General features: G+C 40.2%; 1 protein-coding gene across 2 annotated transcripts in view; it reads right to left on the bottom strand.

Moving 5' to 3' along the window:
• The window catches only part of PTPRO (protein tyrosine phosphatase receptor type O), an 81,697-nt gene that overhangs the window by 24,324 nt on the left and 29,766 nt on the right, over positions 1-27,607 (bottom strand). For both annotated transcript variants that reach the window (XM_039347606.1, XM_039347605.1), the window contains exons 9-16: positions 26,755-26,948; positions 25,349-25,460; positions 21,270-21,421; positions 19,561-19,681; positions 14,399-14,538; positions 11,457-11,589; positions 9,791-9,911; positions 6,652-6,720 (exon numbers count right to left, since the gene is read on the bottom strand). In XM_039347606.1, the coding sequence (XP_039203540.1) occupies positions 6,652-6,720; positions 9,791-9,911; positions 11,457-11,589; positions 14,399-14,538; positions 19,561-19,681; positions 21,270-21,421; positions 25,349-25,460; positions 26,755-26,948 (1,042 nt within the window). The remainder of the gene's footprint in view (positions 1-6,651; positions 6,721-9,790; positions 9,912-11,456; positions 11,590-14,398; positions 14,539-19,560; positions 19,682-21,269; positions 21,422-25,348; positions 25,461-26,754; positions 26,949-27,607) is intronic.

Below are 27,607 nucleotides of genomic sequence, written 5' to 3' on the forward strand. Positions count from 1 at the left end.
TTAAACAAATTTGAATACCTGCCCATTCCACCAAAAGCATTTCTGTGCAACCCACAACTATCATCTGTGCCATTTTCTGCAGAAAGAGAAGCTTAGCTAATAACTAAGTGAAAGGCTGATATCCTTGAATGTCCCAGACACTCCTGTGTTATGACTTGAGCACTAAAAGAAGGAGGGTGGAGAGGAGAAGACATTTCATGAGCTCATAGATTAGATTGTCCAGACTTTCAAGCAGTGTGTGCGAGGTATTCTTGAATAAGATCTCATGAGATTTGGAGTGTATCATATGAAATCTCAATCAAGATCATGAATCTGAGGGAGATGAAATATAAATAAATAGTTATTCCCCCCTATTTTTATTTTATTTGATAGATAAGGGCACTACTTGAAGTCCAGTAGCTACTTTAATTCTCACATCTGTGATATTAGCAAACACTGAGATCTTTTAGGGGAGAGAGAGAGAAGGTGGGGGTGAGAAAGAATTAAGAATGGTAACAGCAATGCTTTAGCTTCTACAGTAGGTGTCTGAAATATCTTATGGAGGCCTATAACTGTTCCCTGGTCTAGATTAGGGTATCTCCCCCTCCGCCTCTCTGTTCTGTCTGTCTGTCTCTGTCTGTCTGTCTATCCATCTACTGTACATCATCTCTCTCTTATCTATCTATCTATCTATCTATCTATCTATCTATCTATCTATCTATCTATCTATCTATCTACCTACCTACCTACCTACCTACCTACCTGTTATATATTGATATCAAGAGTTAATGTGCTTTAATTTAAACATGTCTCCAACTGTTTTGGAGGGAAACTTAAGTTTAAATTTGAACGGGAAAACACCGTTTGATTTGATTGGTCACCGCCTAGAGGTGGCAAGTATAAATAGCCGTCATGCTATCGGTTAAGCCAGTTCTGTTTTCTGTTGCAATAAATCTCGTTGTATTAAACCAGTCTGGTTAATGCCTCTGAAAACCCACTACACAACACTATCTATCATCATAATCTCTCTCCTCTATCTATCCATCTATCATCTCTTTCTCCTATCTATCTATCTATCTATCTATCTATCTATCTATCATAATCTCTCTCCTCTATCTATCATCTGCCTGAACAGGAGGTTGGACTAGATGACCTCCAAGACCCTTCCAACTTTATTTGTATTGTTATTATCATCATCATCATCATCATCATCATCTATCTATCTATCTATCTATCTATCTATCTATCTATCTATCTATCATCTATCTATCATAAATGTAGAGCCAGTTGCTTAGCGCCTGACATGTGGCAACACAGGGATGGCTGGAGGGGAACACCAGAACTTCAAAACTGGTACCCCAGAAGATCCATTGCAATGTTGAATGGTCGTTAAGTGACCACTGGTAAGTCCAGGGGTGCCGGTATCCCTCCTCCCACTCTGACGCCCCTAATAACATGTCTCCTCTTTGACTTAGGATGTCATTTGAATCACATGCATGAAGCGTGCTGCATATTATAATTCTCGGGCTGTTGCGTTTTGAGTTTTTCACTTACTTTAGATTTTTCAAGTCTGAGTCTTTAATTGGGATTACTTTTGAACTTCTGACTTTGATGCAGATTAAAACCTGCTGTTTCAAAGCAACCCAAAGGAGGTTAATGATTTCTGTATACAGTTTTCTGCTCCTGGGGGCTCAAGGAGAAAGTGAAGTCTGATGAGTTAATTAGCTACATTAATATTTACAGGGAAAACTGGTAGCCAATATTCAGTTTGGAAGTTCATTACTGAAGGATCAGCTTCAATGCCATATCAAATCAATTTAGCCATTTGTGCCAGCTGACTGCATCCCATCAAACCCAGAGGATGACTTCCATTTTTATCCAGTCTTTAATCTAGCCATTAAATGGTCACCTCTGAGTATAGATGCAATGCCTGATGGAATTTTTCCTCCAATCAAAGTAACTTTTCCTTTTCTCCTTCTCTCTGACAAATGTACCTGCCTACAGGATGGGTCTGGCCTCTTTTGAAATCATGGCTGTTCAGTAAGACATAATGCAGAGCCAGGCTAAAGAAATGAGATGTTTGCCTACAGGCATTATATGAAAACTTTTTTTCTGTTGAAGCCATATTTCTACAGAGAGGCTGGGAGCAAGTGTCCATTACAGACAAAACCATAAAAAAACATGGGATGAGATTTAAAGCATGTGTGGTTTCTCTTTCAATACTTCTCTTTGGAAGGGCTTGCTTTACTTTCTAGGGGCCACAATGGATTGGGTTGTATGTAAAATGAATAGAGCAGGAATCTTCAAACTTGGCCACTTTAAGACTTGTGGACTTCAACTCCCAGAATTCCCCAGCCAAATTCTGGGAGTTGAAGTCCACAAGTCTTAAAATGGCCACGTTTGAGAACCCCTGAAATAGAGGCTATGACAATGTTTCTCAACCTTGACAATTTTAAGGCATGTGGACTTCAACTCCCAGAATTCCACAGCCAGCATTGCTGGCTGTGGAATTCTGGGAGTTGAAGTCCATATGCCTTAAAATTGTCAAGGTTGAGAAACACTGGCGCTATGTGAACAATCAGGATTTATTTTTTTGTTTCTTAAATTCTATTTGTTTTTCCAATGATGTTCCCATGTTAATTGTTATACAGTTTTCAGTATTTTCTAAAGTTCCTCCAATAGTTTTTGAGGCAACTGGGTATATTTATTTTATTAAATTTATTTGCTGCCCATCTCGCATAAAACATTAAAATCATCAGAGATAAATATTCCTAACACAATAGTTACAAGATAGGGAAGGAGGGAGCTGCATGTTTGTGTATGTGTGTGTGGGGGGGGGGGCAGGTGGGATTCTTAATTAATCAACCATCTCCTGTGTGATACCCCCCTCCTGGGGGCCCATGCCATCTGGCAGAGCCAGATCTTTAAGATTCTTGCAGAAAGTCAGAAAGATGGGAACTAATCTCACCTCAGGCAGTATGCTATTTCCCAAATATCTTATTAAAATATTCTTTGGAAGGACACTTTGAATATTGCAAAAAAAAAAAAAAATGTGTCGTCCATCCCTGTTTTAAGTAATATTTCCTGGCTGGGGGATCCTGGGAGTTGAAGTCCACAAATCTTAAAGTGACCCAGGTTGAGAAACATTGCACTTTTTCTAAACTGTGCGTGATCATCCTCTTAGATCAGCAAGCCTCACATTAAAAAGTCAGTGTGGGCCACAATACACACCTTCTTGGCTGTGGCCATATCTATGAAAAGTGCTGGCTCTGAAGATAAATTTGGCTTCGTTTCTCTTGGCTTTTGAAATTATTCTTTTTCTGACGGCTTTGAGGATTGAAACCTAATAGAGAAGCAGGATGCCCACATTTTATTGCTTTTCCTGATGTAGAGTTGAAGATTGCTATGGAGATGCTGATATCCCTATAACCAGAGGGAGGCTGTATAAAGATTAAATTAATAAACAAAAATAGGAATATATTTATATTAAAATGGGCATCCTACCCCCCCAAAAATTGTGATGCTACCCTACTGTAGCCCCAAGCTAGCTGGCTGAGCCAGGTCTTTAAGCTCTTATGGAAGATCAGGAGGGTTGAGCTTGACCTCACTCTGGGTGACAAGATGTTCCAGAAAAAGCAGGTGCAACAACAGAGAAGGCCCTTCTCCTGGACCTCATCAGCCAGAATACCCTGGCTGATAGGGCCTGCAGCATGCTTCCTCTGCCAGTAACAAGCTAGTACTATTTTTATTATAAGGCAGTGGTGGCAAACCTATGGCACGCGTGCCAGAGGCGGCACTTGGAGCCCTCTCTGTGGGCATGCGTGCCATCACCCCAGTCCCGCTTCCCTCACGGCCTTTACCAGTAGCCCCCCTGGAGGAGAGTCACCCCTGAGCGCGGCCCACACAGAGCAGCGCAGCCAAGGATATGGCAGCTGGGCAGCAGGGACAAGACTCTGCCCTCGCGCTTTATAGCATGCAGATGATGCTGCAGGTGTGGGCGAAGGGCGTGGCTGCCATGGGGCTTCAGGGCTGCCTGGGCAATCTGTTGCGGCGATCCATGGAGGCGATGTGTGGCCCTGTGGGTGGGCGGGGCAGAGCAGGCAGGGCAGGAGGCAGAACGGGGGCGGTTTTTGGGCACTTGGTCTCTAAAAGGTTCACCATCACTATTATAAGGTAACAGACTCTTATAAGTCTGAATGTGCCTCCCCCACCTCCCCTTTTCTTCAAGAGAATTAGAGATACTTTCTCAAATTACATTTCTGCCCCAGGCTCAGATATTTTTTATCTGATCACTGTCTTGATTGCATCTCTTCCTCCTGTTCTCAAGGTTATTCCTTCTGCCCATTAAAGCTACATTTCTCTAACTTGGTCCTGAAAGCATAAAAGAACTGTTTAAACCTGGCTGCTGTGAAGGATAGACTCCTCAGATTTAATTAGCAACTTATATGTATTTGTCAAGATCCTGTCCAGAAAATAATGGAAAATGAGATTTTGTGAAAGTTTGAAAGCTCAACGATGCCCTCTTGAGGCTTAAAAATACAACTCAAATTTTCTTCTTGATAAAAAATTAAAAGTGCTGGCATGAGTAGAAGCAAGATGGATAAAGTCTGTTGTAAATTGTCACTGATATCCTTTTTTCTTAGTTAAGGTAACTCTGCATTTGCTATGCTTTGTGAGAATCTAAGCTGCAGGAAACACAGTTGAAAAAGAGTGATTTGCCCCAAATGACCTTGAGCTTGCATAGCTGAAGACAGTTTTGAGGCTCTTCCCTCTCCTAATTGGTGCTCTTGTAAAAGAAAACAGGGAAATTTCTCCTTAACTCTAGCTTGGTTCTCACCTTGATCAGCTTCCATCCGTTGCTTCTTGTCCTGTGCCTTCAGGTGCTTTGGGGTCAACCTATTCTCCAAAGTGCCTGATGGCAGGACAGGAAGCAATGGATGGAAACTAATCAAGGAGAGAAGCAACCTAGAACTAAGGAGAAACTTCCTTACAGTTAGAACAATTAACCAGTGGAACAACCTGCCTTCAGAAGCAGTGAATGCTCCAACATTGGAAGTTTTTAAGAAGAGACTGGACAGCCATTTGTCTGAAATGGTGTAGAGTTTCCTTCCTGGGGTTGGACTAGAAGACCTCCAAGGTCCCTTCCAACTCTGTTATTCTGTCTGCCCCAAATGTCATTTTGGAACACTGAAGAGCATGCCAGGAGCTGCACTTCCCCCACTCTTCCCTACTCCACAAATATGATTGGACAGTTGGACTAGAAGACCTCCAAGATCTTTTCCAACCACAAGCTGATTTAATTTAAAGCTCACTTGATAGACTACAGTTAAATATAATAACTGGTAACTTCCCAGGTGTTTAGAAATATCCTCCGTCATCTTAAAGACTGTAATTGGGTGCAACTTCTGGAAGAGCTATAAGGGCTGTAGCCAAGGTTTTCAGGAATTGCATTGAGCCCTTAACTGCCACATTCACTTAATGAGCACTGCAAAATAAGGTTGTAAGTCATGACAATCATAAAGGGGGTCATCACACTGGCTTTGAAATTTCTCATTTTTAATTGAAACTAAAAGATATTAAATAATTTAATTGGAGGAGTTAAGTAAGGGGCTCTGTCACTTTGCGCTCTCTCTCTCTCTCTCTCTCTCTCCCTCCCTCCCTCCCTCCCTCCCTCCCTCCACCTCCAGAATCTGTGTCATAGCCCTGAGAAAATAAAGGGGGTTCAGTGTATTGTATTTCACCTTCTTGGAAAAAGGATGAAAACCACACAAAGACAAAGAAAAAAGTGCACGAACAAAACACATTAAAAATGAAAGCCTACTGGTACATTTGAATGTAATATTACTACAATACTCAACTTTGATATTCTACTTTTTACATTGCACTAGGAACACCAGGACGAGGAAAAGGCATTTTCTATCAGACAGCACAGGGGGTCTTCCTGCAGTCTTTTTTGACCTTTAAAAGCCATTTTTCACTTTCGTGGTACCCACTTTTAGAAGCACCCATAAATAAGGGGATTAGTTTTACACATACTCCCGTAGACAAAAGAGATTCTCACTTCTTTGAGGTCTGAATCTTCTGTCCGTAAAGCCTAACTGTTTTAAACATCATAATGCCATTTTAATTGGGAAACCATACGCTCCTTTAACAGCAAGTTTGGATTAGATGATAACCTGGTCCCTGCATTCTGTTGGACTGCCAAAACTTTTATGGGAAATTAGAGTGGAACAGACTATTTCTCAAGTAAAGTTTAATTCTGTAACTTGAAATGTTCTTACCGCATTATGTCAGGAGAAATGATACTCTACTATATTAAAAACAATTTTTTTTAAAAAAAATCACTGGTATCTAATGGCTAGACCAGTGGTTCTCAACCTTTCTAATGCCGCGACCCCATAATACAGTTCCCCATGTTGTGGTGACCCCCAACCACTTATACATCACCGGGTGCCAGGGTCGTGGCCAAAGAAAAGGGGAAAAAATGGCAGACAGCCTTGTTTGGCGACCCCCGTGAAATGGTCGTTCGACCCCAAATGGGGTCCCGACCCACAGGTTGAGAACCACTGGGCTAGACTTTCAATATTAACATCCACCTTAAAGAAGTCAATATAACAATTATACATTGCAAGGAAAAAAACCTATATTGTAAATCTTCTGATATATACCTACCAGTTGTACGGAAGTTTCCCATCTCTTTCCAATGAAGCAAAATTCACAAATGTTCCTGCTCCACATTCCCTAGTTTGGAAGATTCAGAATTATTATTGATGGATTTATATATATATAAAATCACATTCTTGGCAAGAGTCTATCAATTTAAATTTAAACAAGATATACTAGACAACTTTCCTATTTGTTATAAAGGGAAGACTGAGGATGCTTAAAACCTGCAGTTCTTTAAATGTTGTTGGTCTCCAAGAGCAGTTATGGTTGCAAATTACATGGAATGCAAATTAGGATGGGATTAGGGTCCTGAAATAAATGACAGCTGACAGCTGCCTCACCTCTGCTGATGATCAACACCTTGATTTAGAAAACAGTTTTGCTGTAAGCTAGAAAGTTTCCCAGAAGCAACACTATTGTACAAATGAGCTGTTTAATGGGTTTTACTGAAAACTGTGAGGATAGTGATAAAAGATTGGCGTGGAGCTTAGGAACCTTAGCAACTAAAGATACAGACAGATGTGAAACTAGTGCTGAACTTGATGTTATAACAGAAGGGCTAGGTGGGAACTATAAAATAATCAAGCTCAAAGTGTAAAACCAATTTGCTGCAGTATTGCCTGCAAGAGAGATACAGTTTCTATATATTTTTTCACAGACTGGCAATGGGGGACACGCTGCCTAGCTCCTGCACATAGACAGATGAAGTTTTTTCTCACTTGCATGCCCTGGTTCCTAACAGGCCATGAACCAGTTCCAATTTGCAGCCCAGGAGTTGGGAATGCCTGCTATATACAGTGCAACTGTGTGTATATAATATGGTATCTGGCTGATTGGAGAATAGCTCTTTGTAAGAATTTACTGGTCAGCTGAAGTCTGGGAATTTACTGGAGCAACATGTAAATCAGTTACAATTATAGTGTTAAATATGATTGCTAAAAGTAAGCTCCATTGAACATAATGTTGGACTTTGAACTAAACTAGACAGATTTTGATTCGGGACTAATCCAACAATCCATTAATTTAAAGACTACTTTCTGATGTTGCTAGATATCTGTGGAATCAGAGAGCTTTGATTTATACTGGCGAGAGGGTGGTCTTAATCTTCAGATAAAGAATGGGAATGGAAGGGGTAGGGACCTTAAAGCAAGAAGAACCATCATGCTAGAAGAGATCTGCCTCAAACTGATGTCCTCCAAATATGTTGGACTTCAACTTCCGCCATTTTTATTAATGCTGAATGAGAATTCTGAAAGTTAAAGTATCAAGTCTGAAGGAGACCCAATTGGAGAAGGCTAGTCCAATTTCTGATTTAATGCAGGGCCTGCAGTCTAATGGTGCACAGCAATTCTAAGGTGGCAATCCTGCTTCTATTTAAATTCCTCTCTTGCTTATTTGGGCAATTCATCTACACATATAAAAAGAGTGCAGACAAGAGCAGCAAGGAGTATAATATAATAATAAGGATAATAAGGGGTCTGGAGGCTAAACTATATGATGAATGGTTATAGAAACTAGGTATGTCTAATGAAGAGAAAGACTAGGGGGAACATAATAGCAGTCTTCTAAAATGTGAGGGGCTGTCACACAGAGAAGAAGAGGTTAATCTATTCTCCAAAGCACTTGAGGGCAGGACAAGAAGTAGCAGATGGGAGAGCATTAAAGAGAGAATCAACCTAGAATTAAGGAGAAATTCCCTGACAGTGAGAACAATTAATCAGTGGAATGGCTTGCCTTTGAAAGTTGTGGGTGTTTCATCACTAGAGATTTTCAAGAAGAGTCTGGACTGGATTTGTCCAGAATGGTACAGGGTCTCCTGCTTGAACAGGGGATTGGACTAGAACAGGGGTAGGCAACCTTGGCTCTTTTATGACTCGTGGACTTCAACTCCCAGAATTCCTGAGCCAGCCATGCTGAGGGGAAAGGGAGAGGTTTCCAAGCTGAGCCAGGCTGGCTCAGGAATTCTGGGAGTTGAAGTCCACGAGTCATAAAAGAGCCAAGGTTATCTATCCCTGTCCTATACCATATATACCCTAGACCAGGGGTAGGCCACCTTGGCTCTTTTATGACTCGTGGACTTCAACTCCCAGAATTCCTGAGCCAGCATGGCTCAGCTTGGAAACCTCTCCCTTTCCCCTCAGCATGGCTGGCTCAGGAATTCTGGGAGTTGAAGTCCACGAGTCATAAAAGAGCCAAGGTTGCCTACCCCTGGACTAGAAGATTTCCAAGGTCCCTGTCAACTTTGTTATTCTATATTCTATATATAAATGAGTTGATCTTCATCACATACTTCTGCAGTGAATCTGCTGGAAACGTTAAAGCCATCAAAAATCCATGTATGTCCTTATGTTAAATCCTGTTTACAGTTCTACAAAGGAATTATTGAGTCTGTCATTTGCACCTCTGTAACTGTCTGGTTTGGAACTGCAGCCAAACAAGGCAGACACAGACTTCAACGGATAGTTACAACTGCAGAAAAAAACAATTTCTACCAGCTTTCAGGACCTGTATATTGCACGAGCAAGAAAGAAGGCTGTTGTGCAATGCCCTATAAAACCCTCACATCCTGGACATAAACTGTTTCAACTTCTTCCCTCAAGACGATGCTATAGGGCATTGCACAACAGAATGACTAGACACACAAGGAGGTTCCCCCCCCATGCCGTCACTCTTTTTAACAACTAATTCCTACCACTTTGTCAAACTACTTAGTGAAGCTATATTACTATTATTCCTCTCATCTTTCCTATTATCTATCCTTATCTTCTTATAACTTTGTTGCTTGTATCTTACAATTTATATTGTTTTATTTAGTATCCTAGTATGATTTATGTTGTTTGCTTAGCTAGTATCCTAGAACTATCACTATGAATAATGATGAAGTGTTGTATTTTACGAATTATGAATATATTTTCATGTTGTTTATGATCATGATTATCACTATTACCTGTATGTACAGTGAGAGCTTATGCACCGAAGACAAATTCCCTGTGTGCCCAGCCACACTTGGCCAACAGAGAATTCTAATAAAGAATTCTAAATGTGGAACAATTCATACTGCTCCCCTGCTACATACAGTACATATAATTGAACTTTTACCTTTTGAGAAGACCTTGGTTCTGTATTAGAAAGTAAGTTGTCCTACCTGGCCATTTGTAGATGTTTTCTCCGAAGAACGACCAGTGTTACAAGCAAGAGCCCTATCAGAAGAATGCTCAGAATGGCGAGAATAGAAATGACCACCACATTAGGGTTCATCTCCACAACTGCAAATAGGAACACAGGATCCGGGTTAATGAAAGCAATTGATACTGACATTCCCATAAAGTGACATGATAAAATAAAAAGAGGTAAAGCATTGCCTTCTGACAGTGGCTTTTTATTTCTAGAGCAGGGGTATCAACCTCAATTTCACTGAGGGCCGCATCAGGGCTGCATCAGCATTGCGGTTGCCCTTGGGGGGCCGGGTGGGTGTGGCCAGAGTGAGTGCAGTCTATTGGGTAGGTGTGGATGGAGTGGATGTAGCCTACTGGATGGGCATGGCCAGTTCTACAACATTCGCGTGAAGGGTGCCTGTGGGGGCCTGGGCAGGAATGGGACAGATCTGAGGGTCTCTGGCAGAAAGGGGTGGGACCGGAGCAAGTGCCAAGGCATGGTCCACCGGGGCAAGTGCCAAGATGGCCACCACAAAATTGTACATTGGCTCCCGGCTGGCCTGGGCCAGGGCCAAGGCAACGGGGGCCATTCCCTCACTGTTTCCAGGATAGCTTCGCAGGCCACATGAAACCACTTCATGGGCTGCATCCGACCCCTGGGCCTTGTGTTTGACATGTCTGTTCTAGAGGGGTTTTTTTTCTAATATTCTCAGAACATATCTTTCTGACTTTTTAGATTTCTTCAATGAACAAATTGTGGGAATTAAGCAGTAACCCATACATGCTTACTTTGGTTTCCTTCATTGGGAAGGACTTACTCCCTGGTAAGTGGATAGAAAACTGCAGCCTAAAACTGACATTCTGGTATGGCCAATGTCAGCCAGAAAACAAGTCTTTGCATACAAATAAAAGGGTGAGGCAGATCTGCTTTCCAAGGAGATTAAAAGTCTAAGGACAACATCTACATCAGGGGTAGTCAGCCTTGGCTCTTTTATGACTCGTGGACTTCAACTCCCAGAATGCCTGAGCCAGCTGTGCTGGCTCAGGAATTCTGGGAGTTGAAGTCCACGAGTCATAAAAGAGCCAAGGCTGACTACCCCTGATCTACATGATATCATATTGGCAGAGTTCATCCATTTCACTCAGTCTTAAACCCTGATTTGCAAACTACGACAGCTGACATTGCACAAGTCAAAGATAAACAACCCACATTATATACGAACCCCAACACAGAGTAAAAACATACAGGCAATTCTCATTATTTTGAGTAGTTCTCTAAAAATGCCATGAATACAGAATTAATAATGCTGAAACCTTAGCTGGGGACATGCCCATAGGGCAATCCCAGTGTTTTGCTGTTCCACATGTCCACCAATAAGCACGACAGCAACACAAGTATTGATTTTGGACTTACAAATAGATTTTAATGAATGAGCAAATTTGCAAATGCAGAACTGACAGATAACGAGGACTGCCTGTAAATAAAGGACGGTTATATAATCCCCATTTCTGGTATATTTAAAATAACACCAGTGGTTTTTTGGGTGATTATGTATTCACTCTAACCAGTCTGTTCAAACTAGAAATGGGAAGGGAACACATTAAATCTGATTTTGGAGAAATGCTTAACCGGAGAATTTGAAGAACTTGGCTCACCCATAGTGGAAACTGAAATATAGGTGGGGACACTGGGGCTGTTATGACTGAAACTTGTAACGCTGCAGTTGTAGGAAGTGGCAGGCCGAAGGCTGGAGACTGTCACGACATGAGAAGAAATGGTAACTGGTTCCTGTTTCATGTTGGGAAGGAAAAAAGTATATGGTTAGGATTCTTTTTTTTTTTGCCTACCTCTGATGTTACGCAGGATCTGAAATCAAAGGGGATTTAGGCCCTGCGCATTAACTGAGTTTTGAGCTCATTCTTATATTTTTTTTTTTGCTACAATTAAGAGGTTAAGTGGTACATCATGGAATGTTGACCCAGCCCACTGTTTATTTAGTTACCACTTCTCTAAATATGAGGATATTGCAAGAAGTATGGATGAAACTGTTTGCAACATAGGTCCACAATAAAGCAATTCAATGGCAGCTTCACTGTATTTCTGTTGTGGCCTGTGCCAGCAATAAACCACATCCTGGTTTATGCAACAGTCTCATGTATTGGTCTGTATGCCTTTCAGGATGCAACGTGCGTCAAAGACATGAGAGTTCAGGTGATTCAATAATGAGTCCAAGGAGTGGACTGTCATTTTCTTCCTAGTGACCTTTAGCATGCTTTGTTTACTCAGACAACACCTTTTCTACAATTATATCTTCCTTTTTTAAAGCAAGTTCTAGAAAGTATTATAGCCCTATATTTTATCCTTAGTTGAAGGTAGCATTTGGCTATTTAAATCTCTGGCATCCTTGTTTTGGGAATCTCTTCTTCCCAATATGTCTCCTATATAAGATTGCAGGTAGTGATGAGTGACATAGTACAAAAAAGAAAGATCTATTAGCTCATTTGTGTATGCTAGCAGACAATAGTTCTCCAGTTGCTCAGCCAGAGACCCCAATCTTATCTAAAAGGTAGTAAACTTGTGCATATGTTCTCTCTCCCATTGCTTTCAGTTGAAGTGAGTTAGATCAATTCACCCCCTTGAGTGAGTGGGCTTAATTTTCAGACACAGACATCATTACATAGTACCTAAGATAGCTAATGGGAATAATGGATTGGCTCAGAGTTAGTAATATTTAGAGCAGGGGGCCCCAACTCCCAGGCCACGACCCACTAGTGGGCCACAACCTGTGTTCTATTCCAGCCTATTGTCGTCCTTGTTAACTTCACAAGGACAAAACCCCTGCTACTACAATAGGCTGGAGACTTGCAAACAAAAACAAAACCCCCTTTTAATTCTGTTGACAAACCTGTCAAATACAGCAAACTCCAGTCCAAAAGAACACGATGAAAAGCAGACACGAAGTTACAAGAGAAGTCACAAACCAAGATTCCAAGATGCAGTTTTCAAATGGTTGCCTTCAGCAACCAGCACCACCCACACCTCCTCCCTTTAATTGGCAGTCCTAAGGCGGTGCCTCCCCTTGCCGTTTCTTCTTACTCTGGAGGTGCTTCATTGACCTCTGTTGCCTTACTCTGGCTAATTGACGCCGCCTGCGTGCATCAATTAGCAAGTCCATCTGTTGTGATTCTTCCAAGTCTGATTCATGCTCCTCACCCAGCTGAGCTTCATCAGAAACATGACTGGAGGGCCCAGGCTCTGCATCCAACTGTGAGTCCTGTACCTCAGAGCCTCCCTCTGACTCTGATGGCCCTTCAAATGCCTCCTCCACCTCCTCCTCAGATTCCTCTGACTCAGCTGTTGGGAGCACAGGCTGGCACGGAATCATAACAACCTGTTTGGAACCAGGCTTCATGAGGGGTGGGCACTTGCACTGACACGCAAAGCTCCATTTGTGCAAGTGGCGGGCATGTATGTTTTCTACTTGCACAAATGGAACTGAACACACACACACACCTACCACTTGCATAGAACCATCCCCTCCCATGCTGGGCTGCCAAGTTGGAAAGCTTGGGGACCACCAATCTAGAGGAAACTGTTTGAGTCAGCAAAGACTTGAAAGCCCTCTGATTTCAAGGGTTCCATCCTTGGTATAAATTTATTCTGGCCATCCACTGTGGATAGTAAGATATTGGTATTAGTGGTCTTTGATTCCAATCAAATAGATATTTTTAGATTTCCAAGCTGGAGATTTAGTGTGACATTAATTAAAATCTCTGAAATAGAATAAGAGGTCAATTAAAAAAAAAACCTACCCCAAATACAACTTCAGGGGAACAAAAGCAATGTTTGTTCTGTTCAGAACAAAAGAGTGTTCTGCTGAGAACACTCGGATGTTAAGAATGTTGCAAGAAATACTAAGATAGTGAAAATGTTAACTACAAAAGTACTAACAAGGGCAATTATGAAATAGAACTGGGAATTTAAAGCCTTTTAGACAGCAGCTAAAGGAAGACAACAGCTTCAGACAGAGTTCTTTCAACCCTTCTGAAGTCTTGAAATTCAACATTTGCGATGGTCTTGTATACTGCAATGGGGAAGATATCTGAATAATTTACTCTCAGGAATTGCTCTCCAGGATTCAACCGAATGTGGGAAAGGAGCCCACTTGAATCTAACTATCTAGTTCTTGGTTGAATGGAAGCCTCAATGTTTTGAAGACTGGAATGGTGGCTAGCTGGCATAGCTCCATTCCTATCCTATATGTGGTGGTATCCAGCAGAAGCTCCATTCCTTTACAACAGTCATGCAACAAGACACATGTAGGAAAGGATAGGGCTTATGTCATTATGCCAGAGTTAGTTGCTGTCTCCGTATATGCTAAGTAACAACTAGAAATGGCTCAGGAGTAGTACGTTTCTTTTAAATTAAATCTATAAATCAACAAAGCCAGCAACACCACTGGCTCAAGCTGTGTCTTTTCACTTAAAAGTTTATCTTGCACCGATTCTTGCAAAAAGAGGCTAGAATTCAAATCAGAGCCACACAGCTTAAATATCTCAGGAACAATCCAAAATTGATAAAGGATAAAAACACATACCTGAATCTTTGTCTCATGATCTGAGCCAATCTGCTGGCAAAAAACCTCAAAGAAATCAGCTATTCCTTCTTCTACCCATAAGAGAGTCACAGAGGTCTGGGTTTTATTCACCGCAAAGAGTGATCTTGGAGGAGCTGGGTCTAGAAACGAGATAAGAGTCGCTTTAACTGCGCCTTGTAGGTCATTGGGATCCAACATAAAGAAATGAAAAGTCACAGGTGATCCAAGATCCCGGTCTCTACAGACCTACGGATAAGTTTTCGGTCTTCTCTAAGTTTCTTGGCAATAAAATGGAACTACAAAGCGGGAAGGCAGTCTGTTGCAGCATTCTCTCTTCTTCTCTTTTCAACACATACTTCACTTCCTTTTTCAATGAACTCTTAACTGTAGGATGAGTATGTATGTGTTTGCACAAACTTTCTTGCTGAAAATGTTTTTGCCCCATAAACAGCAATGATTAAACCTGGAGTGTTGAATAACCTCACAATTAATGATTCGTCTGGTTTGCTTCTCAAATGACTATAAATCTTGGATGTTAAAAATTTAAAGTTCATTTAAAAAAAACAACAACAAAGTAACTCAAGTCAAAACAAAGCGCATTCAAATATGAAAGCTCATTTCCCTCTAGGTTTTGTCCTGCTAACTGAAGATCACTTGTTTTCTCATCTTTGATCTATCTTTGCATTTGTATGGGAATTCTGACAATTCATCAAAGAGAAAGTGTAACGTGCCAATCATTTGTAACTAATTTATCTTATAACAAGGTGGGCAATCAGCCCTGAACAGGGTCATCCATGAGGGGGGGAGAGTATATCAAAAAGTAGAAAACATCTGCAACCATATGATTGAAACTAAAATTTGGTGGCAAATTCCCAGGGTTCTGAGAATTACATGCAGACTGTAAGTAGTAGGTTGCTCAGTCAGGTCTTCGTACAGGGAGTCCTTGATTTACAACAGTTCATTTATTGACTGTTTGAAGTTACAAGGACACTGGCAAAAGTGACTTATGACTGTTGTTCACATTTATGACTGTTGCAGCATCCCCATGGTCACCTGTGATCAACATTCAGACATTTGGCAACTGACTCATATTTATGATGGTTGCATTGTCCCTGGTTCATGTGATTCCCTTTTGCGACCTTCTGACAATCAAAGTCAGTGGGGAAGCCAGCTTCACTTAACAACCATGTTCCTAACTTAGCAACTGCAGTGATTTAAGGAACAACTATGGCAAGAAAGGTTATAAAATGGGGCAAAGTTCACTTAACAACTATCTTGATTAGCAACAGAAATTTTGGGCTCAATTGTTGTCCTAAGTCAGTGGTAGCAAACCTATGGCACGGGTGCCAGAAGTGGCACTAGGAGCCCTCTCTGTGGGCACACGTGCTGTTGCCCCAGCTTTGCCTCCCCGAGCGTGGCCCACATGGAGCAGCGCAGCCAAGGACATGGCAGCCAGGCAGCGGGGACAAGACTCTGCCCTCATGTCCCGTCACATGCAGTTGATGCTGCAGGGTATGGGCAGAGGGCGTGGCTGCCATGGTGCTCTTGGCTGCCTGGGCAATCTGCGGCGGGCCCTGGAAGCAGTGAGTAGCGTTGCGGGCAGGCGGAGTGGGGACGGGGCAGAGGGTGGAGCGGGGGCAAGCCCAGTTTTTGGGCACTCGGTCTCTAAAAGGTTTGCCATCCCTGTCCTAAGTCAAGGACTACCTGTATGTGCCCAGTCACCAATGACTGTATGAGTTCTCTCTACTCTTTCCAGTTAATGTTGGATCCATATAATCAGTTCAGCATTTGTCATTACATCAGAAGTCAAAACATCCCCCCAAAGACTGAATGAGGCTTTGTGGGGGTTCAGTGATGGCTTCCCAACCATTTCATAACCTAAGACAGGGGTCTTCAAAGTTGCCTCTTTTATGACTTGTGGACTTCAATTCAATTGCGTGCCTGGCTGAGGAATTCTGGGAGTTGAAGTTCACAAGTCATAAAAGGGACAAGTTTGAAGACCCCTGACCTAAGGGAGTTTTGCTCTCACTTCAGGCAGAGATATGACTGTCCTTTTAAAAAGAAAAGGTGGTTTTTTTCCCCTGATTGCTGAGAAAATATGTCATGGGAATCTTGCAACATTAGTGCATAATGTTGTTTACAAGGCCATTCTTAAGGAGAAAAATAATGGCTCTCCCCATTCCAAATTTCAAAGGTATGGAGGACAGGAAAATCATGGTAGGTAATAATATAAAGCTCTTGAGAAAATCCTTATTTTTTTAACACAGGAATGGGCAACATGTGGGTTGAATAGATCTTGTTGAGGGCTTAAAATACCTCCCCATCTCACAATGCTGCAAGCTCATGTATTTATTATGTGCTATATTTACTTACTATATTTTTAAACAACTGTATTTCTCAAGATCTTACTGCTGCTGAGTGTTGCTGGAGTATGCTTTTTTTTTTAAAAAAAAAAAATAATAAAGCATCAAAACAGCAACTCCTCCATCACTGGATCACTATCAAATGTGTGTAAAGTCCTGCGATGATGTCTCATCATCACTGTCAAGATGAATGATGGCCAAGATCAGGGGTCTTCAAACTGAGGAATTCTGGAAGTTGAAGTCCACAAGTCACAAAAGGGCCAAGTTTGAAGACCCCCTGGCCAAGATGAATGAATACAAATAAAATATGGTCCCAGCCAAAAGTAATCCCTGCCTTCAATAGGCAATTCTCTTCCTGACAATTTTTGGAAGGACAGAAAAAAGAGAAAACTTATGAAGACATTTTTAATATTAACAAATATATTTCCATTTTACTTCAGTTTATCCAGAACAATTTTTAAAAACACATAGGGTTTCTTTCCTTTTTGCTTCTTTTCCAAAGGTAAATTTGCTTCTTTAGTCAGCAGATGTTTCATTTTACCACTTAAAAAAAAAAATCTGTTTTCTTTGGCTGTGAAATTTCTGCTCTGGAGCTTTCAGTCTGGTTCTTCTGATTTTTCAAATGTTTCCTGTCTGTTTATTTCTGATTTACACATGCGTTGTCCTTATAACATGAGAATCCTTGCTGGTGAGTTATGTTTATTCCCATTTACTATTAAAGCTACAACATGTGAATTTGCTGTATTTTAATAGACTTGTAACCCCTTCCATTTCCGTCATTAGTGCCACATCAGCAAAACACAGCTGTTTCCTCATTTATAATGTCTGTCTCTGCTACTTAGTTCATGTCATTAATTATATTCTTATAAATATACCGATAGATCTCATCATTTTCAGAAGTTATGCTTCACTATTTAACCATGAGTAATGAAACTTAAGAGAACGAGCTTGTTGGAATGAAAGTTTAGGATTTACAGCCATTGAAAATGACCAGAGAAATAGCCAAAAATAATGAAAAGTATACTAAAAAAAGCTAACAAAAGTGGTGAATATTGTTTCTTGGCCACCCCTTGTATTGTATTATTTATTTACTAATTTATTTAATTTATGTCCCGTCTTTATTATCTTCATAAACAACTCAAGACAGCAAATATATCTATTGCTCCAATACTGGAAGTTTTTAACAAGAGATTGGACAACCATTTGTCTGAAATGGTATAGGGTTTCCTGCCTGAGCAGCCCCTTCCAACTTGGTTATTCTGTTCTGTTCTGTTCTGTCGTGTCCTGTCCTGTCCTGTCCCTTCTTGTTCCTCCTATTTTCCCTGCAACAATAACCCAGTGAAATGAGTTGGGCTGAGAGAGAGTGACCGGTTCAAAGTCATCCAGCTTTCTGCTCTGTCTCTGTGTTTTATTCTAAATAAAGAGTAATTAATACATATTCAAACTGTATTCTGTAATTCTGTGCTACTACAAAATGGCACAAAATTGACCAAAGATGGTGACTATGGATAGAACTAAATTCAAGTACATATTTATTATTCACAAGTATATGAATCTGCAAAATACAAAATTCATAAATATTACAAGGGATAATCACACACTTTTTACAAACTCTGCCTTCAAATCTGCCTCTTTTGTTTATTTCAGTCACTCCACAATTTCCTGAATTCTAACTGATTATGCATCATTCTTCTATTTGCATAAAAACATCTTTCCTTTTTTAAACATAGAAAACGTAGTGATGTCTTCCTTATTTTTCACTGTTGCCTAAAGCTAAATTGATTCTCACTAGTTTATTCATATTCTTTTTTCTCATCCTTCTTTTAAGATGCGATTCGAACAGGTTTACCAGGGAGTAAATACATTTAAACTCATTTGCTCATAAAGAAATTCTAGGTGTATGTTTTTTTTAAAAAAATAATACTTCTGAGTGGTAGTTTGATGTTGGAATAAATGACCAAAGGAGATAGTCACCCCCTTTATTGACTGTATTCAAGACAAGACTAGATGGGCATGGGTTGGAAATATTCAATTCCTGTCTGTGGTGGGGCAAATGTTTTTCTTGTACTAATTTTCTTCCCTCCATTTACAGTAGTCCTCGATTTACCACCAGAATTTTGGTCGTAAGTCAAGGTCATATGTTGAGTCACCATGTGGCCAGAACCAATTTTACAATCATTTTTACCACATTCATAAGTTGAGTCACCATGGTCATAAGTCCACTTTCTTCAAAGGTGTTTTTTTTTCCAGAAACTAACCCAAAAAAGTCGCAAATCATGATCACACGACCACAGAACACTACAACTGGTCATAAGTATGAACCAGTGGGGTATATGTGTGTGTAATGTTTTGCAATGACTGGGAGTGCTTCCAGGCATAAAACACTCTTTCCAAGGCAATTGTTAATTCAAACCATCTTTAAGGAAACGGTTGGAAACTGAGGACTACCTGTATCATAGAATGCAAGCCAATAAACTGGCATATGATCCAGTGTTGCCCTGGCCATTTTAATATCAAATGAAAATTCTTATTCCCTCTACTGTTATTATAAAGTATATAGAACAAATTCAATAATTTGTGTACACTCAAATTTGCACATACGTATGGCTAAAGAGAAACACACAATCTGTTAGGCATTCAACTGTATCATCTCATCAGTCAAGGTCAGTTTTTCCTCTAACCAAAATGCATCCCTTGAGTTCAGAGGACCATTTTCATTCTGTGGCATCCTTGCCTTTAAAACAGAACAAAACCACAGATATAGCCCCAGACTGAAGGATGGCTCAGCTAAAGCCTTACCGACTTTCACAAGCTGAAGTGCAGATCTGTTGCTGCCCCGCTCAGTGCAAGCAGTTACGGAGAGGTTATAGATGTCCCCTGCAGGAAGGCTGAGCATTGTAGTCATAACATTCCGGGTCACCTGAAAAAGAGAAAGAATTAAACACTCCTGGCAGGGAAGATCTCCTTTGAACCATGACCAGGGATTAGTGGACTAATTGGACTTTTGTCTCGGCCTCTTTAGAGGATCTGGAATCACTCTTCAGAGAAGGAGAATTTGCCAGCTGTCAAGAAGGCTAATATTGCAAATCAAGCCAAATGAGCTGGGAATGGCTTAGGGCAGGGATAAATCTCCCCTGAGTCTCCAGGGTAGAATGCAGCCGTAAAGTGCTTTGGACATAGTCTCCATCCTTTCCAAAGCTGCTACTGAATTATAATTTTTAATGCAACAGAAGAGGAAGATTATTAAATGCTTAGGGAGTAATTGTATTAATTGCACTAAATTAATTTCAATCTTATTTTAATTGTACTTAAATCATTAATGCCGCACAATGAGGGAGTGTCCATATAAATTGATTAAGTAGATACATTTTAAGATTTATCATGATTTCCTCAAACTTTTGGAGTATAGCTCGCACTAAGGATTGGGGAATTAATGCATCCGTAAATAGAGGATTAGACTAGAAACCTATGGGAGACCACGTCCATCTCTGTGCACTTGAAGAATTAAGAAAACCTATGCTTGATCAGACCTCAAACCCAAGTATTCCATAGAGGTAGTCCTCAATTTATGACCACAATTCAGCCCAAAATTTCTGTTGTGAAGTGAGACTTTTGTTAAGTGAATTATGTCCATTTTGCGACCTCTCTTGCCACAGTTGTTAAGTTGGTAACACGGTTATTGACTCTGCAGTTGTTAAGTTGGTAACACGGTTGTTGACTCTGGCTTCTCCATTGACTTTGCCTGTCAGGTCACAAAAGATGATCACATGACCCCGGTACACTGGAACCGTCACAAATATGAGTCAGTTGCCAAGCATCTGAATTTGTGACTATGGGGATGCTGCAGCAGCCATAAGTGTGAAAAATGGTCATAAGTCACTTTTTTTCAATGCTGTTGTAACTTCAAACAATCACTAAATGAATGATTGTTAAGTTGAGGACTACCTGTACTTCTGTTTCCACAATGGCCAACTAGAGTTGGAAAGACATAAAATAAGAGTTGGCAGATTAAATGTGCTCTGTAAACTGTGATTGCCAGTTCTTGCTTTACCTCCTTTAGCTATGTCTATTCTTTTCTATATCTTCTTGTTTTTATAAGGTGGCCTATCTAAGAAACCCTAATGAGAAGGAAGGACTCACTGGAGAAGAGCCTAATGCTGGGAAAGATTGATGGCAATAGAAGAAGGGGACAACAGAGAATGAGGTGGCTGGATGGAGTTACTGAAGCAGTAGGCGTGAGCTTAAATGGACTCCAGAAGATGGTAGAGGACAGGAAGACCTGGAGGAACATTGTCCATGGGGTCGCCATGGGTCGGACATGAACGCAACTAATAACAACAACATCTAAGAAATAAGGGCAATTAGAATACATGCTTGTAAAATATTTCTGAAGGAGAAACTGAAAAGGAATTATTTGTCAATTGTAATACTCCCCATGTCAATGTTTTACTTCCTGTGGCCTGACAGTTGTTGATCTGGGAGCAATATCCAATAGGAACATGTCTTACACTCTTTTTTATCTTTTTCTTTCCTTCGGCAATAACCATCCAGTGCAACATTCTAGAATGGGAAAGGTCCGTGTTGTCATCACCGTAGATCCAGCTGACATAGAGAAGGCTGTTGAAATATTCAACTGAAGTGATTTTAGGGGACACAGGAGCTACCAGGAAACAAACAAAGAAACATACACACCACAGTTATCATCATTGTCAACACAATCATCTTATTCATCTCCCCCCCCAATGTACACTATTTATGTAGGAACACATTCTTTTTTTGAGGACCTCTTCTTTACTTCACTTCGCCAGGTGGTGCGGTGTCTCAGTGGTTAAGACACTGGGCTTGTCAGCTGGAAAGTTGGCAGCCCAGGTTCAAGACCTGAGCACCATGCGATTGGGTGAGCTTGCGTTCTCACCTCAGCTCCCACCAACCTAGCAGTTTGAAAGCACACAAATGCAAATAAATACTACCACTTTGATGGGAAGGCAACAGCACTCCATGATGTCATGCTGGTCACATGACTGCGTGTCTTAGGACAGCGCTGGCTCAAAGGCCTTGAAACGGAGATGAGCACTGCCCCCTATAGTCGGCAACGACTAGCAGAGTAAAATCTGCAGGGACTCCCCTCTCCTTCTTCACACATCAGACTTGGAGTAGTCTGCCAAACAAGTCACCAAAGGGACCTCAAAGATTATCTGTTCCAATAGTTACAACATTTTTTTAGGCCAAGAGCTTCATTTTGTACTTGAATGAGATCTTGGAGGGCAACATGCCAAAAAGTATGTGGGGACAGTACCTAAACTAATATTTGTTTTAATATAATACACACTTGTATTTGATTAAATTTGAATTAACTGAAGGTAATGGATTTAATTTTAATTTAAGTATCTTCACATACTTAATACTCTTCTCCTTCTTCACATGGATATTTGGCAAGCATCTGAAAGTACTGAAGAATGATATATGCAATCTTGGGGTCACAGATTGGGCATCTTCATCTAATCCAGGAGTGTCCAACCTTGACAATTTAAAGACTGGTGGACTTCAAGTCCCACAATTCCCCTGCCTGACATCCCTGATCTAATCCAACCCCCTATTGATAGAAGAAATCTTTGGTTATCCACTATCCTAAAGATGACTGTGTCCAACATTTTCTGAAGCCCTGAACTAACATTGAGTTCTTCCCAAGGCTACATTAAAATCTACAGTAGTTGAATCAGTTGGTTCTTATTATTCAAAGTGATGGAAAGCAAAATTGTTCCATAATCTGATAGCTATGCAAATATTTGGAATTGACTAGCGTATAACTTTTTAGACTGAAATCCTAAGATTTTTCTATTTGGTTAAGCTTTTGAAGAAGCAGTTATGTATATTTTATCAGATTGCAGAGTCCTCTGTTTTTAAACCAGTTCATACACATTTCAATCATCTGCCAAGGAAAATGGAAACAGTCTACTATATTTTTTTTGAAAGAGCACCAGCTAAAGAATCGTAACCATAGCTTCCTATTATATGTTTCTTTAACTTTGTCAGATTGCTTTCTTTAAAAAAAAATAACAAAGCTATGTTTAATAGGATATTTATCCTAACAAAAGACTAGATATATACAATTGAAGAATTGTATCTCCCATACACTCACTTAGATTGGAGATATGAACGGAGTGAAAAAAATTGAAATATACAGTACTAGCATTCCAGATTCATTAATTCTGAGCATGTTTTACATGCTCACCTATCAAACTCAAGGTGCATCAACTCCACTGTCAGAAAAATAATTACATATTGGGATGAACAGTAGAATCTGAAGAATTCAGAACTACATTGAACAGACTAAATCTTGGGTTGGCATAAGGTATTTGAATGTTCTTTAACTGACTTGGTCTGTTTTGTCCAGATACAGTTATTTCATTTCAAATAACTTCATATGTCAATAAATCTTTGGGAAGAAATGTTGCAGTTGGGATCTTAATGTGATGTTGAATATTACTCCTGAAGCATGGAATTCATCATCTCATTAAAAAACTTTGCTCTATCAAGCCTGAGGCATGATAAAGTGGTGGATAATTTTACGTAACTGGGGAGAAACTCACTCTCCTGACTTTAAGGAATAGATTCTATGAGGCTTTGAGTCTACTATTGAATAGTCTTTATATTCTAAAAATGAGATGAAGCAATATGTTGCTATATGGTCTAGATTTAATGATAAACATCAAAACTGAATTGTTTTAATATCATCATCTACATTTATTATATGAGAGTTTATTTAAATCTTTCTAACATATGTAGGTTTTCTTTTGTTTTTGTATAATCACTTTTTTTCTGTTGATGCTGGGTTTTATCTTGTATTTCACCATTAAAATATACCCATATTCCTTACCTTCCTTCCAATAAACATGCAAATTATGGATAGACTTTCACCAGAAAAGCTGATCATAAATTGTTCTACTCCTATAAAATATACTGTTACACACTGATTTTGGAGTCCATATGTTTGTTTTATCCTCTTGAAGATACACATGTACCTAGGTGTACAGATATTGCTTGCAGACAATGACATGCAATGAAAATAGTGTGTAAATTAATGCCCAAGTAAGAGTTGTATTCAGCTTTTAAAAAATCAAAAATAGAGCTTTAGCATAACTTCTAACATCAAGATGACATACAGTAGCTGTTTCCAGAGATCTAAGGGCAGCCACACTGAGTGAACCTGGGCATGGTTTAGTATGAGAATAAGACCAAGCAAGCTCTGAATTTGCTGCCTGCTTCCTTCTCCTCCTCTAGTATAATATACACAGGTGACTAAGTTCTCCAATATTTCCCTCCCCAAAAAAACCCTTTGAAGTAGGCTGTTCTGTAAAATAGAAATTGCTCTGTGAATTTTTGTGGCTGAGCTCTTGCTGGTCTTCACGCAAAACCGTAACTATCAAACTAACTGCTTTTCCATCTTTAACTGCTTATCCGAAAGATACGATTTAAAGTACCTTTCAAAGAAGCACAGATGAAAGCTCAGATTCAAACACGGCAGCTTCAGCTTTTTTCCTTTGGAAAATGATGCTAAAATTAATTTGCCTCAGTCCAAAGCCTTCTTCAAAAAAAAAATCCTTACTGATGCCGTGAATGTATGAAACAGGAATAAACAGAGGCATTTATTGAATCCAAAGATGGCATCGGAATGAGAAATGGATATTGTGCAATTGTGATGTATACTCCACCGTTTAAGTGCATGCATGACAAGCAGGGAAAAATTTGTAAGATGAACACACACATTAATTGCTCTTCACTGTGGGGGAAACCCAAGGGGACAAATTAACTACAGATACTCCTTGAGTTATAACTGTCAATCGGGACTGGAATTTCTATTGCTATCCAATGCAGTCATAAACCACAATGTCATCTATCCACATCACTTAGCAAGGCAATTCCATTTCCCATTGTAACCTGTTGACCTCGGTTATAAATATGAACCAGTCGCCAAGCATCCAAACTTTGATCATGTGACCACGGAGATGCTACAATAGTCGTAAGCATGAAAAATGGTCATAAGTCACTTTTTAGTGCTGTTGTAACTTTGAACGGTCACTAAAAGAATGATTGTAAATCGAGGACTACCTGTATGTTAACTCTTCACAAGGAGGAAAAGACTGTGACCTAAGAACTACAATTGTGGAAAGGAAAAAGTGCTCTGGAGCAGGGGTCCTCAACCTTGGCAACTTTAAGACTTGTGGACTTCAGCAAAGCTGGCTGAGGAATTCTGGGAGTTGAAGTCCACAAGTCTTAAAGTTGCCAAGGTTGAAGACCCCTGCTTTGAGTATGTGGGACACTCCCCTTGTAGCTCTTTGCAACTCCTTAAAGCAGCTATATCTCTTCCAAAGATCATGAGGCTTCCTTCCACCCGTCTTGCAATTCTGTGAAAAAGCTCATTTGATTTAAAGAGCTGCAGCAACATAAGCACTCCTGCACTCTCCAAACCACCATGTTTCTCTCAAATCCAAAGCTCTAATAAAGGCCCTCCTGGGTCTTTCAATGGACATGAAGATTTAGAAGAAGGACATCAAAAAACAGAAGTTTATCAATGATTCCTCTTTACCTGTTATGAAACCAATGGTGGAAGTATCACAACAGCTAAGCTCAGGTTCTCCCCACGTCACCATGGTAACTCGGAAGTTATAGTACCAGGCGGGCAGCAGGTTGTCTATTTTCTAAAAAGGAGACAAAGAGACAGAATCAGTGAGTTATTATCTTAATGGGCCATAGGTTACCAGGTACTATTTAAAAATGGCAAGAGTCCCTGCTTGTAGGGAGAGAGGTGATAACAGTTGGATCAGTATTACCTCTAAATCAGTGGTTCTCAACCTGTGGGTCGGGACCCCATTTGGGGTCGAACAACCATTTCATGGGGGTCGCCAAACCATGCTGTCCACCATTTTGTTCCCTTTTCCCTAGCTGTCCTACTCCCTCTTATTGGTGGCCACACCCACTTGGGGGTCACCACAACATGGGGAACTGTATTATGGGGTCACGGCATTAGAAAGGTTGAGAACCACTGCTCTAGATATTATTTCTTCTCTTTCCCTTGTAAATAACAGATTTTTTTTAAAACTAAGACGCTTCTTAAAATACAATGCACAAATTTAGAAAGCCTGGCCTGATGTGTTCTGACTGTGTTGGCAGAGAATTCTGGGAATTGCACATATAATGTAGCTGAAGGACACCAGATTATGGAAAGCTAGCTGAGAAAACTCATGTTTCACATGGTGCTGAAAACATCACAAAGCAGGAACCAGCCAAGTCTCTTTGAGGAAAAATCATACCTGCTTCACTTGGGACCTTACCCAGAAAAGGCCTCTGAGATTGATCTCACGATCCATGGTGACATATGTTAGGAAAGACAATCCATAATTCTAGCTGAAATTCATGGGAGCAGCAGAAGTTATTTTCTGCAATTTCCCATATAGAATAACATAGTATGGAGCCCCATCCGCTCAATAAAATTAAAGAATGTCTTAAACCTCATCAAATGTCAGGAGATTGGATGACTTAGCCTCTTTGATCCTGTGTGATATTTCATTCTCATCTGAGATATTAAGAAATATCTAATGTCATAATGCCTGCTCATACTTTCTCAATTGTATAAGCAATCGTGAAAGATTTCAGCCAGTTCATATATTTTTCTCTTTAATTTGCATGGTCACTAAACACCATCTTGAATGCCCTAGTCCAGGGGTAGGCAACCTTGGCTCTTTTATGACTCATGGACTTCAACTCCCAGAATTCCTGAGCCAGCATGGAATAAAAGAGCCAAGGTTGCCTACCCCTGCCCTAGTCTTACACTCATATATTGCTAATCACTGCTTTTGGATAGCCCTTCAAATTGTTTTTTTCTGTCAGCAATTATATGAGTAAGAATTTTACTGGATTATTTCTACCCATTGTTATATATAGTAGAACATATTAGGGGGTCTGTATTTGAATTGTAGGCTGAATTCACTTTACCACTGAAGAAGTGAGTGAGACGGTTGCTGCTATTTCATAGTGTGTTGTCCACTCAGAAGTCATTGTTGATGGGTTGAAATAAAACATCTCCACGATATATTTCCGAAAGACACCAAGGTAAGGCCTGTTCCAGCTGAGGACCACAGCTGTGGGTCCCAGAGGATAAAGGGTTAAATCTTTAATCCCAGTTGGCACTGTAAAACAGAAATGGAAAGCTGTTGTACATAGAGAAATTGTCACATATTCCAAATAAGATCTGGAAGTCCCATACTTTTCCAACGTGATGAGTTGAATTTTTTTACCCCATCATGCCAATCCAGCTCAGCCATCATTCAGAATTTCTTGTAGGCCCTGAGTTGTGAAGAATTATTTTACTTTTAATTTTGTTATATTTATATTTTACCTTTCCTAAAAGAACACATGATAATATATATGAGAGACTTCATCTTTGACTTACAACCACAATTACCACCAGAATCTCTGTTACTAAGCAAGGTGGTTGTTATTCTTTTCAGTCCCATTGTAACTTTGTAGAGTTTCTACAACAATAGTTGTAAATTCTCAACAATGTGAAATAAATTCAATCAAGAAAACAATGGCTATGTTTACACCACATTCTTAAGTAGTCCAAAATCAACCGGCTGCAGTTTTATAAAATGTAATGCTTAGCTAGCTTTGTTAACTTAGACCAGGGGTAGGGAACCTTGGCTCTTTTGTGACTTGTGGACTTCAACTCCCAGAATTCCGGAGTCAGCATAGCTGGTTCAGGAATTCTGGATATTGAAGTCCACAAGTCATAAAAGAGCCAAAGTTCCTACCCCTGACTTAGACTAACAACCTTGCTTAGTTTTTT

Source organism: Crotalus tigris, unplaced genomic scaffold (assembly GCF_016545835.1).
Source record: "Crotalus tigris isolate CLP2741 ecotype Arizona unplaced genomic scaffold, ASM1654583v1 scf7180000018092.420879, whole genome shotgun sequence".
Lineage (NCBI taxonomy): Eukaryota > Metazoa > Chordata > Lepidosauria > Squamata > Viperidae > Crotalus > Crotalus tigris.